We start from the raw sequence: 18,292 nt of genomic DNA on the forward strand, positions 1-18,292 counted from the left end.
AGGCATCTTTTGGAACTAGGTCAGTGGTGTGGATATTTTTTTAACCAACCTTAGGTTCCCAAAACTTATGAAGTATCCTGGTGTGTTTATGCAACATTTTAGTTTAACATTTAGTTTTAACCAGACATCCACATTCTAACTGTATGATGGCTTTACAAAGGAGAGTACAGGAAACCCTGTGTCTCATTATTACTTGAAAGGAAGGTATTTATTATTAATAATGAGCTCGTTGTGAGCCACCAGCTTCCTATCCTAGGAGAACCATGTGAAATTTCTCTTTTTGTGATGGTATGTGTATGCAGTGCTTCCCTTGACTGTTTACAGGAGGACAGTAGCATGCTATTCATCCTGGTCTTGGGATACCCCAACTAAGGAGAATAGCCCCCTAGATGGCCCTGGTAGCCTGACACGAAGCTCCTGCAGGCTTGCTAGGACCCTAGTAAGTTCTGTAAGAGTGACCAAGTACCACTCAGGGCTTTATGCTCAGTAAATCAGGAGCTCTTGACCATGGGAAGGGATTTCTCACTTATGCCCCTGTAAACCCATGATGGAGCAGCTGCATGGGAATCAAGTCCTCATGTGCCTCAGCTTCTGGGCACAGGCTGCCTCAAGTGCTTCTTATTCTTTCATAGGGTGATAGCCTCTGGGGCAGCCATAGAGACCGACTCCTTCCCAAAGCAAGGGGCTGGCTGATGATCACAAGGCACAAATCCCATTCTACTGCTGCCTGATTCTTAGCACCTTTCCCTGGCAGAGCAAGGTTCCCTGAGCCGAGAGCCAGCTAGGCACAATTCCGAGTAGGCTGCAGCCTGAGACAGGGCTGCACAGGAGGAGCAGGCTTCTCACATACCCAGGCATGCTGCATGGTGCACTGTGACAGCTTCTGAGAGGAGAAAAGCCCCAGCAAACATCAAGAAAGGGTTTAACCCTGATTTTTACCCTACTTGCTCATTAATATCACAAAACTGCTGCCTCCCAAAGGGGATGTCTGCTTTTGTCTTTTTGGAGCTAGAGTCTCTGGAGTTTGCTGGACTTAAGTCCCAAGCAGGTTGTGAGGAGATCTCCCTTCCCTGGGAATCTTCATGCCCATGGTTAATCCTGCCTAGGGTGGAGTTGCAGCTTTGAGCAGGGGATTTGGTAGGATCCTAGCACACTGATCTGACTCAGACTTATACCCTACCAGAGCGAGGGTTGGCAGCTTACAGCTGCAGAGTGGAGGAAGCCTACTAGACAGGTGCTGTACCAGAGGATTAGAGCCTTAATACTCCAGTGATTGCTCACCTTAGAAAAGTTGAAATGAAGTCTCTTCTGCACAAAAATGAATAAAAATTAGATACAATGGTCAGGAGAAATTGAACCAACCACAAACCTGTTCCACTGCCAGAGGCAGAAATTCTAGTGGCCTTAGCTGAAGGGCAGGGCTCAGTCCTCAGCCCTCTGGCAACACCACTGGGACCACCTCCAAATTCCACAGGTGAGAGATTACCCAGTCATTATGAATAGAGAGAGAGAAGTTGTGCAGCAGAAATCTATTCTGCTGTTCACACTGTGGACATTACTGCCTGACTCAGCATTTTTTTAAATCCCCAGAATAATACATAAATGCTGTAGAAGAACATTAGCAGCCCGATATATAGAGGAAGCTGAATCTGAACTTAAAACCAGACTGAAAGCATTTGCCAATATTGCAAGTGATGCAGAGATTGAAGAGCAAAGAAGTAAACTAAGAAACCCAGACAGATATGAGAGAAAGAATCTGCCAAAATATAAAGTTGGGTTTATAGAGGAAGAGTCCATAGGATTATTAAGCAATGATGGCACAACAGAGACATCCACACCTGTTGGTTCAAATCCATCTCCTGACCGTACATGGCCAAGTGAAGTAGAAACAAGCTTTGAGGAAGGCAGATCACAGGGTACTTTGGGAGGAGAAGAAATCCACTGTGTTTCAAAAGGACTGGTTTCTAATCCACAAAAGTTTAACACAATGAATCACAAATTGTCTTAACTTCTCTGTATTATGTAGGGTGAATTGTAAAACAAAGTCTTGATCATCTGTTGAAGAATGTGGGGTTAAGGACCCTTATAAAAATATTCATGTCCATAAGGATATTGCATTATCTTAAGAGTTCTCATGTTATTTGTTATCTACAATAAGGTGTATACTTTATAGTGGTGTTTTCTGGCAGCTGGAAAAGCAAAAGCTGTTTAAAAGATCAGCATTCTCCTTCAGGCAGACAATTCTCCTTAAAAATGTATAGCACTTATCAGTTTTCGGAGCTCCATTCTGCTGAAGCATACTGAACCTTCCCTTCTCTGCAGAAGCATTAAATACTTTCTACAGATGTGTGTTAACATATATTTTATTGTTTTTTTTATATGCAAGCTATTCAGCTGTTTGATAATGGCTCCAAACTAGTTAAATTTCTTACTTTCTAAGAACTCCACAGAACCAAAATAGAAGCTAAACATTAACTGATATAATTTGATATTATGATACAATACTGTCATGTTACATTTTTCATAAGCTCAGTGCAAACTACATACAACTATACAGTATTTTAATATGTGCTACATGCTTTGCAGTGTGTATTAGGCTCAGAATAAATTTAGAGAAATTTAAAACTCACATGTTATGCCTGTTCAAAACTGAAGTTCATGTGAACAAAAAGGGTATTAGGACTTTAGTCGGTAGTAAATCCACTGGATGGTTTCAGTATTATGAAGGTGGGAAATGTTTTGGTCTGTTAATTTATATAATAAAAACCAAGAATTCGAAAAACAAAATTCGGAACAGACATCCTATCAGATAGTTCTTCATATTCATTTAATATCATTTGAACATTTTCACAATGAGCTAAATATTCAAAATACTGCATAACTGTTGTGTAGCTAAAATCAGTTTTTAATCCATGGAAACCTAGAATTTCCCATTAAACATGCTCTCTATGCCAAAAAATAAATTAAGATTAAGAACCTTTTGTCTCCTCACCATTCCATCCAGTCAAACTGATGACATATAACTGACATACCAGGTATGCAGCTTAAATATAAAAATATGCTCTTTCAGCTTCTGAATTGGTTCCATAATTTGCATACGAATGTCCAGTTTCAAATGTATTTGGATGCCCATAATTTCAAAACAGGAAGTACAGAAAGTAAGCTGCCTCCATGTATTATAACAATAGCAGTAGATTTCAATGAGTTAGCCAAACATAAGGAGCAGACAAATATTAGAACCCCTTTTTCCAAACAGTTTTAAAACCGGGGTGAGTCACACACACTGGGCTCTGCAATGACTCATAGTCAGACCTACCCTTGGAGAGATGGGAGAAGCAGCATGAAACAAGGAGTGGATCCTGGAGACATACCTGTGCAGTGGATGAGCAGGTATAATGCCTCAGAGGTGGTTGGCGGGTCAATGTTAGAGGATTGTTGTTAAACCTGTTCTACAGATGTAGCCTGCATTCATTCCTCCCAGTGAGGGAATAGGTGAAATGCACAGAGCTATCTTTTAGGGGTACAAATAAACTTTTCAAAGAAAATGGGTGTGGGTAAAGTCAAATCCAGCAGAGCAAAAATAAATTATTGAATCCCACAAGTACGGCAGACTAGATTACCTAAAAATGAAAAATATGTAGTTGAAACAATGCTTTACCTGATCCAGACGGAAGAAGCAACCTTGCAGTCTAATCTTCAAGTAGGAAGCACCTAGGCCCCAATTTTGCAAAGAACTTAACCATACATAACTTTGCTCATGTAACCTGTTCCGTTCCATTCCATTCTTAAACAGTGGTCAACAGGCTTGTTGAAACCCCTAAAATAGCAGTTTGTGAGTGTTAACAAAAATATGAACTTAAATGATTCCAAGGAGAATCTGTCTTCATGAAATTACAACTTGATATACAGCTGCAAAAGCAAGGCCTGCATAAATGTCAAAAGGATCAGTAGCCATATATAGGCAATACATTTGGAGAACGCCATTTGTTAGTTAACCTTCCTTTTCCCACCAAGAAACGTCTATGCAGTGTAGGACACTGACAATACAATAAGTCAGGAAGATGACTGAAGAGTACTCAGTTAAAAAAATTATTGAAGCACCATTCTCCTGAACCAAGCATTAGCGCTAACTCCAACTTTGAGCCGTGGAGCTTGCTCCAAACACAAGAAAATAATGTTTTGTGAATGTGTCAATTGAGTCGTGTCAGCCAAACAATGGGAAGGTTCCACAGTTTCTCTTGTTTTTCAGTTTTGCCTTACGTGGTTCCAGTTCTTTATTTGACCAAACTGGATTTCCACTGACATTGTGATAAAAGCGTCATCAACCTGTAACTTGTCAAGCTCACCTGAAACCCATATTTACAGTATCCAGAGAGTACACTTTTTTCTTTCTCTGAAGGAGTCAAAAGGCTTGTAAGAGTCTAGGAAATCTTCCAACAAGTAGTAATATGCTTTTAAAATAAGTATTTGCTTGTTTTGATCCATCATTGTGGGGGAATAGCCTAAGACCTGGTAGTTTCCTAGGAGTCTGACCATCTGTTGTTCTTCAAGATTTCAGAATCTTCAGCTTCAGTGAACATGTACTGAGATGGTATGCTGAGCTGTTTACTCTCTATCTATTCAAATATCTTCAGTATTTGCTCATCCAACACACACTTTTAAAAAGGTGCATTATACAAACCATGATTTGTGAACCTACAAATCCTTGGGACTTGACTTCTGCTCTTACCAGATTGAATCTCTGGGGGTATTTTTTCTGCACTCTCTGTCTCACTGAAGACTGTTTTCTTCATGGCTATAAAATCATACAAGTGCCACACATGCTATCCCACAAGGAAAAGATGGTTTTAAGGCCTCATCCAAATTATTGTTTTAAAAAGTGTAAATAGATTTTCATATATATTATATAACTCCCCATTTTTCTGTAGACCCCATGATCTGCTGAAGCAAGATTATATAGGCTAGATGTTGAAAGGTTGTTTCCTCATTTATTTGTTAACAGCTAAGGCATTCAAATAAACCTTCCCAATTGTTTGCAGCTTTTGGTGAGAAGTCTAAAGTCCGAAGCCTTTTTAGTTCAAAATCTTGTCAAGCGTACTATGCTGTTATCAACATACTGGAAGACTCCCAGAACCAAATGGATTAACAGCATGTTCTACAAAAGAATGACTGCAACAGTTGTTTATATCAAGAGTATATTTATCAATAGCTATATCTCTATATCAGTCTTTCCAGTGACATTTGGTGGGCGCACTCAAGCAGATTGCCTACACGTGCATCCAATTGCCAGAAGTATGCTGAAATTTGCACTGAGAAAGAGGGTACTTTAATCAAAATATAGCATGCTCTTTTCACAGCAGACTGTACAAAGATGACATACACTTATAAAAGCACTTGGAGGAGGTTTCAGAGAGACATGTCAGATTATAAAATGAAGTCAGTGGGACTCTGCAGGTGTAAGAGCCTGACTGTGTCAATCTGCTTTGCAGAACTACACCCAAACATTTCAGTTAATTCTATCCTTGATCTTTGTGCAGATCTCCAGCTGATAGCTGGAAGATCATCTGTGGACTGAGGATTATATCTGACTGTAATTTTGCAAACCTGGAACATAACAAATGTAATTCAGCTCTCTCCACGAAATGAGTTTGACACTCCTGGTATAAGGCGAATACAAAATGTTTAGAGACCAATAGAGAGACTATACAAAACTACCGTAGGAATGGTAACTTGAAATTTACTTACTTTGGCAAGTTTTAAAATCTAAAGATTGCATAAATGTATATTTTTGCATTTAATTTTTTCTAGGTACTATATCTGAAAGCAAACAAAAACACGCTGAAATATGTGGAAGGTTTTATAAAATTGCATATATATTTTTAAGTATACATGAGAAAATAGAAGTTCTTTTTATTAAAATAAAAAAAGCTTTGATACATTTGCACTGAAAATATTTTTAACAGAAAATAATTGCTACAAACATTCTACAGTAACAAACAAAATGTCCAAAAAGTTTTCAGTGCCTTCTTTTAAAGTTCAACATTTTGGCAAAAAAGTTTTTCTGTAAAAACTTCAAAAGTTGGCTACTATAATACTGATACAAAACACTTCATGTAGATTAAGTTCATGTGCATAAAACACAGTAACTTTTAATGTATTGTTTGTATAAAAACAACATATTTAAAGTGTAATTTTCATTAGATAACATGCAAATACTGCAATATTTAAAAATGGCACTTATAAATAGAGGCTTTATAATTTTGTATCCAATAAGAAAATCAGATAGAATACATGGTATTTGCAATATACAGAACTGTAGAAATGAATATATTTGTCCATTTCTTAATGTAAATAAGATTCTGGCTTAGAAAATGATTGTCATTTTACAAACATGGGGCCCAATATCCTGCAAGCACTTAAGCAGGTGAGTAAAGCTACTCAAGTGTGTAAGTTTGCTGGGATAGGCCCATGGCTATTTAGCTTTCTTCATAATAAAATATAAGATAATATACTCACACATAAAATTAATTACTCAGTTCGTTTTTTTGGTAAATTATTTAAGTAGCAGCAATTTTTGTTTCTTCCAAAAATTGATGTTTAAAATAGGTTCATGCTTCTCATAATTCTCAATGATATACATCTGAATAATAAACAAAAAACACTTTTCAAAAATCTCAATACATTTGTTCACTGCTGAAAATAATAGAATTTATGTGTAACAACTCCCTTTTCACAGAATCACAATTTTAGAGATTTTTACAATATTTTTAAGGTAGGCGTGCATAAAGAAAATGATTTGTCTGTGAAAAAAATCTTTTGACTAGTGATTAATAGGAGAGTTTTCTTTTGGATTATTTCAAATATTTTAAAATTCATTTTTAATGAAAAAATGTACTACATTAAAACCTTTTTCTGGAATTTTGTTGAACCAAACTGATATATATTTTTCTTTCTGCTTAAAATATATTTTGCTCTATTAACAGATCAGCAGTTCTGAATGTCCTTCGCAATATAGAAAAAATACAATAGGATATTTATTTTGCACATTTTCTAAGCAGTTATGTATTATAGATTGCTGCTTGCAAGGTCAATATAAGGCTCAAGAGCAGGGTCTGCAATACAGGTATAGCTTTAATAGAGGAAGAAGATATACTAAAGGAAACTTGCACTTGGGATGTGATAAGTGCTGATAATGGCACATGGGATGCTAAAGTTGGGCTGTCAGAATTTATCAGCGACTCTATCTTTTCTGCTTCTTTATTGCAGGCTTCAATCTAAAAAGAAATTCCAACAGTTAGGTATTAAAATCTCTTGTCTTTATCCAGAAGATTAGTATAAAAGTTTAGGGTGGTGAATAAAGGATGGCAAAGCCACAAGTGAATCATACAGCTCAGCTTTTGAGAGTTTTTTAAAATTGTATTTTATGTCTCTGTCAGGTACCTTAGTTACTTATGCATGCCACCATGGCAGCTTCATGGGGAGAAAATTATAAACCTCAAAAATGGTTCATCACAATTTTGTGATTTTTAAGGCCCAAAATCTCATTATAGACCAGAATTAGAAAGAAGGGCCTCACACCACTGGAAATCATGAGATTTCTCTCCTTGTTCACAATGTACTGCACTGAAGTCTATGCGAGTAGAGAACCCCCAGAGAACCTTAGGAGGGTTGATGTCCCCAGGCCTGCGAACCTTAGGAGACTCAGTAACCCTCTCAAGGAAATTTTTCTTTTTCTCCTGACAAGTCTTTATAAATGTTCAGGTTACATTCTGAAGCCCTTTGCACAAGGACATGGACGAGAGACTTACTTTTCCTAATAAAAAAAAATGAACAAACCAACCTTCATTTTTCAGAAATTCTTTTCATGAACTCACCACAGATGATGCTTCACAGCATTCCAAGTTCAGAAGTTAATAGTCTATTTTCAAAAGTTATTTTGGGGTTTTGGAAAGGGGATATCTACAGGGCAAACTAACTTTTATTTTCTACAAAATAGCAAAAAAAAAAAATAGATTTTTGATTTTAAAGGCGTTAACTTAGAAACCACTTGTCTGATTCAATTCAAATTTTATAGAAAAATTTTAAATAGTGTAGTTTCAGTCCTAGTCCTCAGCCTGCCACTTTTACAGCCAATTTGTTTATTTGTTGAGATTTTAAAGGTGGAGGATGGAAGAGAAGGTTACTCACCCTGTGCAGTAACTGAAGTTCTTTGAGATGGCTGTCCCGGTGGGTGTTCCGTTTTAGATGTTCTTGCACCCTTGCACTTGTAATTGGAGATTTGTGGTAGCAGTGCCTGGTTGGGTCAGACATGCATAGTCCCAGTCTCGCGCTGCTTCAGGCCGTGTGACCAACCCCACCCCCCTGTTCCTTCTCTATTGCAGATTATGTACTATGAAATTTCAAAGTAGAGGGAAGGTGAGAGGGTAGTGGAGCACCCACAGGGACAACCATCTTGAATAACTTCAGTTACTGCACAAGGTGAATAATCTTCTCTTCTTCTTCGAGGAGCGTCCCTTTGGTGCTCCACTTTAGGGGACTTCAAAACAGTGCTCTTCAACTCCAAAGCCCCTTCCTTCCACTGAAGACATGGTAAACGATAATACGATAAGTCCAAATAGTGCATCACATGCTGAATATTGTTCTAATGCATAGTGTTGTGTAAATGTATGGGCTGAGGCCAAGTTGCCACTTTATAGATGTCCATAATGGGGACACTGTTAAGAAATGCTATTGAAGCCAATAAAGCTCTGGTGGAATGTGTGTGGGTGCCCATTGGGGGTTGAAGATACTGTTGATGATAGCACAAGCTGATGCACATGGAAATCTGTTTGGACAGTCTCTGTTTAGATATAGCGTCTCCTTTTGATCATTTTGGGATGGAGATGAATAATTCAGGTGACTTTCAAAAAGTCTTTGTTCTGTCTATATAAAAGGCTAGCACCCTTCGGACAGGATGTGAAGTGAGGACTCTTGTCTATTCCCATGGGAGGTTGGATAGAAGGATGGGAGGTGAATGGGTTGGTTGAGATGGAAAGAGGAGGCAATCTTAGGTAAGAACTTGGGATGAGGTCATAGGATAACCTTACTTTTTAAGAATATCATGTATGATGGATGTGCCATGAGGGCCCGTAGCTCTCCCATCTATCAGGTGGACATAATGGTGATGAGGAAGGCTACCTTCACTGAGAGGTGAAGAAGTGACCATATCGTTAGCAGTTCAAATGGGGTTCTGGTGAGGCCCCACCGCACTAGGTTAAGATCCCATGGTGGAAATAGGGTTCATATTTCAGGGTAAATGCTGTTGAGTCCTTTTAGAAAGCGCTTGGTGACTGGGTGAGTGAAAAATTGATAAATGTTGCGTGTTCTGGTGGAACGCTGTGATGGCTGAGAGGTGTAACCTGATTGAGCTCATGGAGAGGCCCGATTTCTTAAGTTCTAGTATGTAGTCTAGAATTAAAGGTAGCAGGGAGGAGACCTCTGTGATTTTTTTATTTTGGCACCATGTAGAGAATCATATCCATTTGTGTAAATATGTATGATGGGTAGTTGGTCTGCGACTATTTAGTAGAATGTCCTTTACTTCCTCTGAGCAGGTCATTTCAGGTCCTTGGAGCGATATAGTAGCCACATTTTGAGGTGGAGTCTTTCTAGATTCAGATGAAGGACTTGGCCTGCATCTTGCGAGAGGAGACAGGGCTCAAGAGGAAGGGTGTGTGGTATGCATGCTGCCATTTTGAGAATGTAAGGGATCCACATTTGTCAAGGGCTAGCTGGGGGCTATCACAATGACTTTGGACTTGTCCAATGTGATCTTGTGTATTACCCGTCATAGGAGAGGGATGGGAGGGAAAGCGTATAGGAGAGGAGCATCCCATTTGATAAGAAAGGTGTAGCCCATGGAGCAATGGCCCAAACCTGCTCTGGAGCAAAACTGAGAGCATTTGGCATTGTGTGCCATTGCAAAGAGGTCTATAGTTGGGAACCCCTAGTCTTGGTATATGTTGTGTAGCACCCATATGTCTAATTCCCACTCGTGGTCCTGAGAAAAGTTCCTGCTCAGTGCATCTGCAGTGGTGTTTTGGCATCCTGGTAGGTAGGAGGCTGAGATGTTGATGTTGTGACTGATACACCAGTTCCAGAGTAGCATGGCTTCTGTGCACAGGGAGTGTGAGCATTCCCTCCTTACTGGTTTATATAGAACATGCATGCAACACTGTGTGAGGATTTTTATGGTCTTGTTCTTGATCGTGGGCAGGAAATGGGAGCACACATTATGAATGGCTCGTGGTTCCAGTAGCTTTATACGTAGGAGGAATTCTGATGGGGACCAATGGCCCAGGATAGTATGAGTGTTCAGATGTGCTCCCCAACCTAGTAGTGAGGTGTCCGTCATGATCATCACTGTTGGAGGGTTCAGGACAATGGAGACCCTGGCCTAAACATTGTCTGGTCATATTCACCTTTGTAGCGAGTCTTTTACTTTGTTCGGTATTGTGAGGTGTTTGTTCATGTTGTGCTTGAATGGAGTGTAGGTTGTCTGGAGCCAGGCTTGCAGACACTGCATGTGTAATCTCACATGTTTGATGATAAATGTCGTTGCAGCCAGGTGGCCCAGCAGTTGTAGGCAAGTCCTGGCCATTAGCTGAGGGCTGTTTAGCATTGGGGAGATTAGACTGGTTAGAGTAATTAACTCTAGAGAGGTAGAGAGGTCATACCTTCTGGAGAACTGAGGTAGGCTCTGATGAATTCTAGTTTTTGCATTAGAGTTAGTGTTGATTTTTGTGCATTTGTAGGCCTAGATGTGTGAAGAGAGCTACCTTGCTTCTAGCGCTCCTTATCATGTTAATGCTTTCAGTAAGCAGTCATCTAATTATGGGAATATCATAATTCCCTGTCTGCGGAGGTAAGCTGCGACAACTGCAAGAATCTTGGAGAATACTCGTGGGGCAGTGGAAAGGCCGAAAGGCAGAACTTTGTAGTGAAAGTGATCTGCTCCTGTAACAAATCTGTAGAGCCTCTGATGTGATGGATGTATTGTTAAATGAAAGTGTGCATCCTGGAAGTCGAGAGCCAAGAATCAGGCCCTCCTTTCTAGTGCTGGATTTATGGTTGCCAACGTGACCACCTTGAAGCATTGGGTCTTCACGAATTTGTTGAGTCTACGTAAATTGAGAATGGATCTCCACCCTCCAGTTTTTTTTTGGGTGAGGAAATAATGTGAATAGAAACCCTTCCCTTTGTGTTTTGTTGGTACCATTTCTACTGCAACTAGGTGTATGAGGTGGATTACCTCCTGTCGCAGTAGATCTTCATGAGAGGGGTCCCTGAAGAGGAATGGGGAGGGAAGATCGGTACAGGGGATGGAGATAAATGGGATGGAATACCCAGACTTGATTATGTCTAGTACGCATCTGCTGGATGTGATGGTCTGCCACATTAGGTAAAAAGGGATGAGACAATCTCTGAATGGCTGGGAGATGACAGGTGTTTCCAGCACTTGAAGTTGTGGGGGTCTTGGACTGTTGACCAAAGTCTCAACGTTGCTGTCTTGATGGCAGTGGTTGAGACATAGAAGGCTGAGGTGGAGGCTGTCGTCTCCTCGTGGATCTCTGTTTCTGCCCTTGTTGCACATATTGTCCGTGTGATTGCGCGTAAGGTGTAGACTGGAATCTTTGTGAGGCATAATACTTGCCCTCCTTTTTCTTGTTCTTAGGCCTGTAGATGCCCAGGGACTTTAACATCACCCTTGAGTCTTTAAGTGTGTGGAGAGATTCATCTGCTTTGGCTGCAAACAATTTAGGACCTTCGAACGGGAGATCCTTGACCACTGATTGCACCTCTCTGGGGAACACAGGGATATGCAAGCAAGATGCTCGCCTCATCACTATTGCTGTGGCTACAGACTACACTGTGGTGTCTGCAGAGTGCAATGCAGCCTGCAATGCTGTTCTGGCGAGAAGATGTCCTTCAGAGATTATGGTCCTGCACTGTTCTCTTTTCTCTTCTGGAATGAATTCAATAAATTCTGACAATTTTGAGTAGTTTGAGTGGTCATATTTGACAAGTAATGCCTTGTAATTGGCAATCCTGAGGTGTAACGTTGCCAAGGAGTAGGTCTTACAATCAAAGAAATCTTGTCTCTTCCAATCTCTGTCATATGGTGTGTTTTTGAGGATATTATTCTCTGCCCACTTCATTTACTGCATCCACCACCAAAGACTTTGGTGTGGGGTGTGAGAAGAGGAACTCCGTTTCCTTCATTAGCACATAATATTTGTTGTCAGACCTCTTGCATGTAGATGGGATTGTTGTTGGGGTCTGCCAAATCGATTTTGCGGGTTCCATAATTGCGTCATTCATTGGTAGAGTGATTCTGGAAGAGGTTGAAGTCTGTAGGATATCTAATAGATTATGTTGTTATTCCTAGACTTTTTCCAGTGATATATCCAATGAGCCTGCCATTCTCTTAAAAAGGTCCTGAAATTGTTTCAGGTCATCCCCCATGTAGGGAGGTGGGGGCATGATGGTGTCATCAGGGGAAGATGATGAAAAATTGGCTGCTGGTGTCACCTCGTGGTCCAAAATCTCCTCCTCCTCTTTGGCCACATCTTCTGGGGGCTCAGAGGGTCGCTGGTACTGAAAGTGAGGGTGAATGACATGCGCTCACCCTGAGTGGGCTGGAAGGTTTGTGGTGTTGTGGGGGGTATGCTGCCCATGGGATCCAATAAGGCCACTGAGGTTGAAAAAGCATTGGTGGCATCCCATGGGTGTCCATACCACTTTTGATCTTTGGACCCAGTATAATAGCCCCTGTTCTGTGGTGGATCTGATCTAGTAGGTACACAGATGGGAGAGGAATGGTGAAAGGAGCATATTTCTCCTTCATCCTCATCCCCCTCATCACTTGATAATGGAGAAGCAGATCTAAATGGAGCGGTGAGACGGATGACGTCGGTACCGAGGATAGGAGATTCCGACATCGAGGTGACCAATTAGGTCCTTCTAGCATAGGATTTGCTGCGGTGCCAGTAACATTGGTACCGTTTAAGATGGAGCGCTCAATACAGATTACTTTGATGAAGTTGTGGGTGTTGATGCACACACCGAGTGTGTTATGCCAGCAGCAGATGGCGCCATGAGGTCTGCAGTGTTGCCGAGCTGCTCAGTGCCAAATGTTTCGTCGGCTCTGATGGTGTTGAGGCAGGGGGTTTTGTTTTCCCTTTGCTGCCCTCATCTGAGCTAGCCTGCTTAGGTTCTTTTGCTCTTATGGTACCCACGGTACTGGAGGGTCCCACTACTTTGGCAGTGGAGAATACCAATGGAGTGTGCCGGTCTGGGGAACACCATTTCTTGGCAGATTTCCGAGCCGCAGAAGTTGGAGCCCAGTTTTTGGTCACCTTCTTGGCAGAGTGGTCTTTCGTGTGAGCCGATAAGGAAGAGCCTCTGTCAGCAGTCGGGGACCTCTGTTCAGCGGGGGTCTGTGATTCAGGCTCAAATGCTGGCCAGAGAGACTTCTCTACCATGAGGAATTTGAATTGTAAGTCTCTCGCCTTCCTGGTTTGGGCTTTTAGATTGTGACAATGCAAGCACTTTTGAGGGATGTGTGTCTCGCCGAGGCAGCGAACACACTGCGAGTGCCCTTCTGACACCGGGACATAAAGTCTACAGATGAGGCAGCATTTAAAACCTGGGCAACTGGGCATGTCCCTCAGAAAACGTGTCGTTCCCCCCTGGGGAAAATGAATTACTCTATTCTAACCTACTAATGGCTAACAACAGAAACTTAATTTTCTAGTCTGAGAGATTTTTTTTTTTTAAAGGAAGAAAAAAAATTAAACCGGGAAGGAAAGTTAGCTATAATCCAACAAGAATGAAGTCTAAATTGTGAAAAAAAACCTATTCTAATAAAAGCAGGCATAGAGATGCTGCTAAGTGCGCCGACTCAGGTGAAAGGTGGTAGAGAAGGAACTGAGGGGGGTTTGCCCCACGGCGCTAGATAACCACCCGAAGCGGCAAGAGATGGGAACCGTGCACATGCAACCCAACCATGCACTGCTACCACAACTCCCCTATTACAAGCGCAGGGGCGCAAGAACACCTAAAGTGGAGCACCACAGGGACACTCCTCGAAGAAGAAATTGGATTTGTAACGGAAATTTAGCTGCAGCATGAACTATTGAATGTAAAAAACACTCCATGGTCAGTCAAAGTAGATAAATTCAAGAGAACGCTAGCAATTATAGGTATTTTGATAGATGAGGCTGGACGACATGGCTTTGACGTAAAGCCAACTTCAGTTACAGTGTAAATTGGTGTGACTTCAATGCAACTGATCAAATTCTGTCCACTTAGAACAGACTTAACTCTGGCCCATACAGGAAGCAAAACTGAATACACAATATGAGCTTGGGAAAATAAAAAGGAAATTGGAGGCAGACTTTACTAAACCAAACAATTTGAGGAAATGAAATTGCCTGAATAATATTTGTGTTGTAGAACGAGCAGAAAATGTGGATTCCAGTCTGCTTCTTCTTACCCACTCCCCCCTTTTTTATTTTAAAGATTAACCTTCATTTTAAAATACTGCAAGTTAACGCACAAGTTAAGAGCATCAATCGGTCAGCGTGAATCCTAAACCCTGAGGGAACTTCATTATAAAAATGTGCTGTCAACAGGGCAGGGAAAGACGCTTAACAAAAGGATAGTGGTTTTTTGGACTTGCAAAAACCTAACCAACAGAACGTCAGAAAGAAGCAAGAGTTCCAGGAAAAAGAAATGCAATACATATTTGTATTTGTATTTTATTGTAATTCTGAGTTGCTCCAAGCAAAATAATACAGTGGCTTTTGTCTAGGTTTATTAATCCACACAGAGTTCTAGGGTTGCCAGCTGTGTGCATGTGTGTGTATGTCTTTGCTAGTGCAAAGTAGGTATGTCACACCATTGTTATGCTGGGGCAGCACACTGTGACTTGATGTCCTTTAACATATTCTGAAAAGTATTTGGGGACGTTGTAGCACACTGATAGCTAGTTTTGTAAGAGGATCATCCTATCAAAACTGTGATGGTCCCAGAAATATAGGAGCAGATATTTAGCTGGTATGGTTCCCACTGAAGTCAGTGGAGCTATGACAATTTCCAGCAGCTGAGGACCCACCCCATAGAGCTGGGTGGCAGCCTAATCCATATCTGTATTTAGCATCAAGACAGACAACGGTATAACCCATTCATACACACCCAGATGCATTTTTTAAGTAACAGACCAAGGGCTCGATACTAAAACCTTATACTCCAAAGCACATTTATTAAAATGCATGACAGTCACTCTTCTAATCATATTTTTTCTTTGTGAAATTGTAAATGAAAACTCTTTTGTATTTTACTCAATTGATCTATCTGCTATGAGATATAATTCACAGAAAGCTAAAGTATTGAATTTTATATTATTTTATTGCCTTTTTAAAAATGATAAAATACCACAAACTCCAGCAAAATGGAGCAGTGTAAAGTTTGTAGTATTTTCGCTTCCATTTGCTGTAGTCTGCTGTGTGATCCAACATACTCCACTAGCATCCATAACTAGAGCTGGGTGAAGTTTTTCGAACTTTTTTTGCTGAAAAATTCACACTTGGGTTGACCTAAACACTGCATGAATTCATGTCAAATTTGCCAAATTGTTTCAGCCATAAAAGAAAAAAAGTTCCAACAGTCAAAATGAAAGAATTTGATTTTTTAATTCAAAATGACTTTGTTTTTAAAATGTTGCTTCAATTTTATTAAAAGAAAAGAAAAGAAAAACTCAAAAACTAAATGAAACATTTTGCTTGACCTGAAACTAAACTTTATTTTTGATTCAGCACCAAATTCAAATACTGGTTATTTTCACAGCTATACCCACAACTTCTTCTTCATTCAGAACCTCTTACAAAAACAGTAACTGTTAAACACATCCCCTTTATCCTTATAATAGAAACTCTTAAGCACAAATCACCAGAGAAGTCTCAAAACAGTCATCATCCAGTACAAAACAATGAAACTCAATTCCATTTTATTCTTGCCATCTTTCATTGTAGTTTTCAAGTGTAAGTTGAAAGTAAAAATAAATGGTACATAGCACAGATTGTACATATGACAGACAACCTGTACTGAAATAAAATGGAACCGTATTGACAAAAGAAAATAATAATAAATTCTACCTGCAACGGTTTGGGGTTTTGATCAACGGGTATGATGAGAATCACAATTTCAGATTCTATGCTTAAGTATCCGAACACATCGCATTGTGGCACTGAAACATGTAGACGGATTTTTTGAAGTACTTCAAGTACAGTTATTGGCTTTTTATTGGTTACCTGGAAAAAGATGGAATAGTTTATTATGCATGCAAAATTAAATAAAATTACATTTGTCCTCTTCAGAGATGTAAATAATAAGGTTAGGTCATACTAAAAAAGTTGTTTGAACATACTCCATTTTAAACCAAATTATCAAACCCAGTCTATATAAGCAACGACTAAGCCTTAAGTGAAGGGAAAGAGAACACTTACTTATCTTCCAGTAACTGTAGTTCTTCAAGATGTAGTATCCATATATATTTCGCTCTTGGGGCACATGTACTCAATGTGCTTGCGACCAGAATCTTCTGGCTGCACCGTCTATTGAGCCTGTGCATGCACCTCGCTTAGTGCCCTTGTGCTCCTGTACGGAGGGCATAAAGGGTGGTGCAGGCCACCCACCACTCTTTCTTCAGCACTGTTGTAGTGGGGAAGAAGGGCAGGTCATGGGACACATTTGGACAACACATCTCAAAGAACTTCAGTTACTGTAGAGACAAAGAAAGATGCTTACAGAGTCCATCAGACAGCTGAAGCAGGTCTACGTGCCACTGCTGTCTCAGCCAAGATGAAGCAATCAGTATTATCCTTCCCCTGTCCTGACATATATTCACCACCTTCTAAATTAATGGAAAGGGAAGGAAGAATACAGAAGGCTCTCTCCCTAATGCAACAGGAAAGCATCCAAATACGGACTAACTGTCCCTTCCCACTCTTGAACAGAAGAGATGATACTTTTTGCTGGTTGCAGTCAGGTCTACATCAAGTCAGCCCCAGCTGGAGAAAATCTGTTGTGCCACTTGGTACTTCAGGGATCACTCATGCACATGAGAACTGTCTCTGATAAGCCAATCTGCCAACATACTGCTCTTCCCTGTTAGATGCCTGAATAGATATTGTGAAGAATGCACCAGTCCTATAGATTGACTGCCTCAGCACACACCAGGGAAGAATGGGCACTTCTTTGTTTGTTGAAGTAATACATAATGGTTGTATTGTCTGTTGATACCTGAACAACTTATCCCTTTATGTGAGGAAGAAAGTATCTGACAGCCTCATGAATGGCTCTTAATTCGAAAACATTTATATGCAAATTCTTTTCTTGAGATGCCTGGTGTCCCTGAACTGTGAGCAAACCCTGCTGAGCTCCCCATCCATTGTCTGATGGGTCGGAGGTTATTGTGACAGATGGCAAAGGGGGTTTGAACGAAACACCTTTGAGAACATTTTAACTATCTACCACATCAACAAATTTAGACTGTCCTGAGGCGTGGTGACTGACATCTGAATGAGACTGTCAGATTCAGTTTGTAAACCTGAGCCATACAGTGCTGCGCTGACCTCATTCTGAGGCATGCAAATAGAATAACGTAAGTAGTCACTGCATAAAAACCATCAGACCCAAAAAGAAAATCAGTTTCTGGAGCTGACAGTGTCAAATATCTAAAGTGCATTGCTCTCTCTTCAGAAACCCTTTTTTCTGTGAGGAAAGCTCTTCCTGCTACTGAGTCCAATATAGAACCTATTAAATGAATTCTTTGAGTCAGGCAAAGATTTTACTTTTTGACATTCAGAAGCAGTCCCAAATCCGTAAGGAGGGAGATTGTAAATGTAAACTACATCTTTGCGTGAAGACTTTAATCAGCCAAATTGTCTAAAACTGGGTAAACAAAGATAGCCTGTTTTCTGAGGTGCACCCCTACTGTAGAAAAGCAGTGTTTTTGTAAAGACTTGGCATTATTAGAAAGGCCAAATGGCAGGACCTTGTACTTGAACGGTCTTTGTGCCACCACAAAAGAAAGGTACTTCTGATGAGCTGGCTGGATAGAAATATTTAAATATGTATCGAGAGTTGTGAACTTATCCATAACTGAAATCAAGGGCTAATATGGAGGCTAGAGTTTGAATTCAAAACTGAAATTTCTTGATGAACCTATTCAATTTCTTTAAATCTAAAA

At 40.3% G+C, this 18,292-nt stretch overlaps 1 protein-coding gene across 1 annotated transcript in view; it reads right to left on the reverse strand.

Moving 5' to 3' along the window:
- Positions 1–7,058: 7,058 nt before the first annotated feature.
- Positions 7,059–18,292, reverse strand: part of RECK (reversion inducing cysteine rich protein with kazal motifs) — a 136,219-nt gene continuing 124,985 nt past the window's right edge. Inside the window, exons 20-21 of the mRNA XM_077809194.1 lie at positions 16,197–16,352; positions 7,059–7,274 (exon numbers count right to left, since the gene is read on the reverse strand). Coding sequence (XP_077665320.1) covers positions 7,059–7,274; positions 16,197–16,352 — 372 coding nt within the window. The remainder of the gene's footprint in view (positions 7,275–16,196; positions 16,353–18,292) is intronic.

This window comes from Eretmochelys imbricata, chromosome 2, assembly GCF_965152235.1.
Source record: "Eretmochelys imbricata isolate rEreImb1 chromosome 2, rEreImb1.hap1, whole genome shotgun sequence".
NCBI lineage: Eukaryota > Metazoa > Chordata > Testudines > Cheloniidae > Eretmochelys > Eretmochelys imbricata.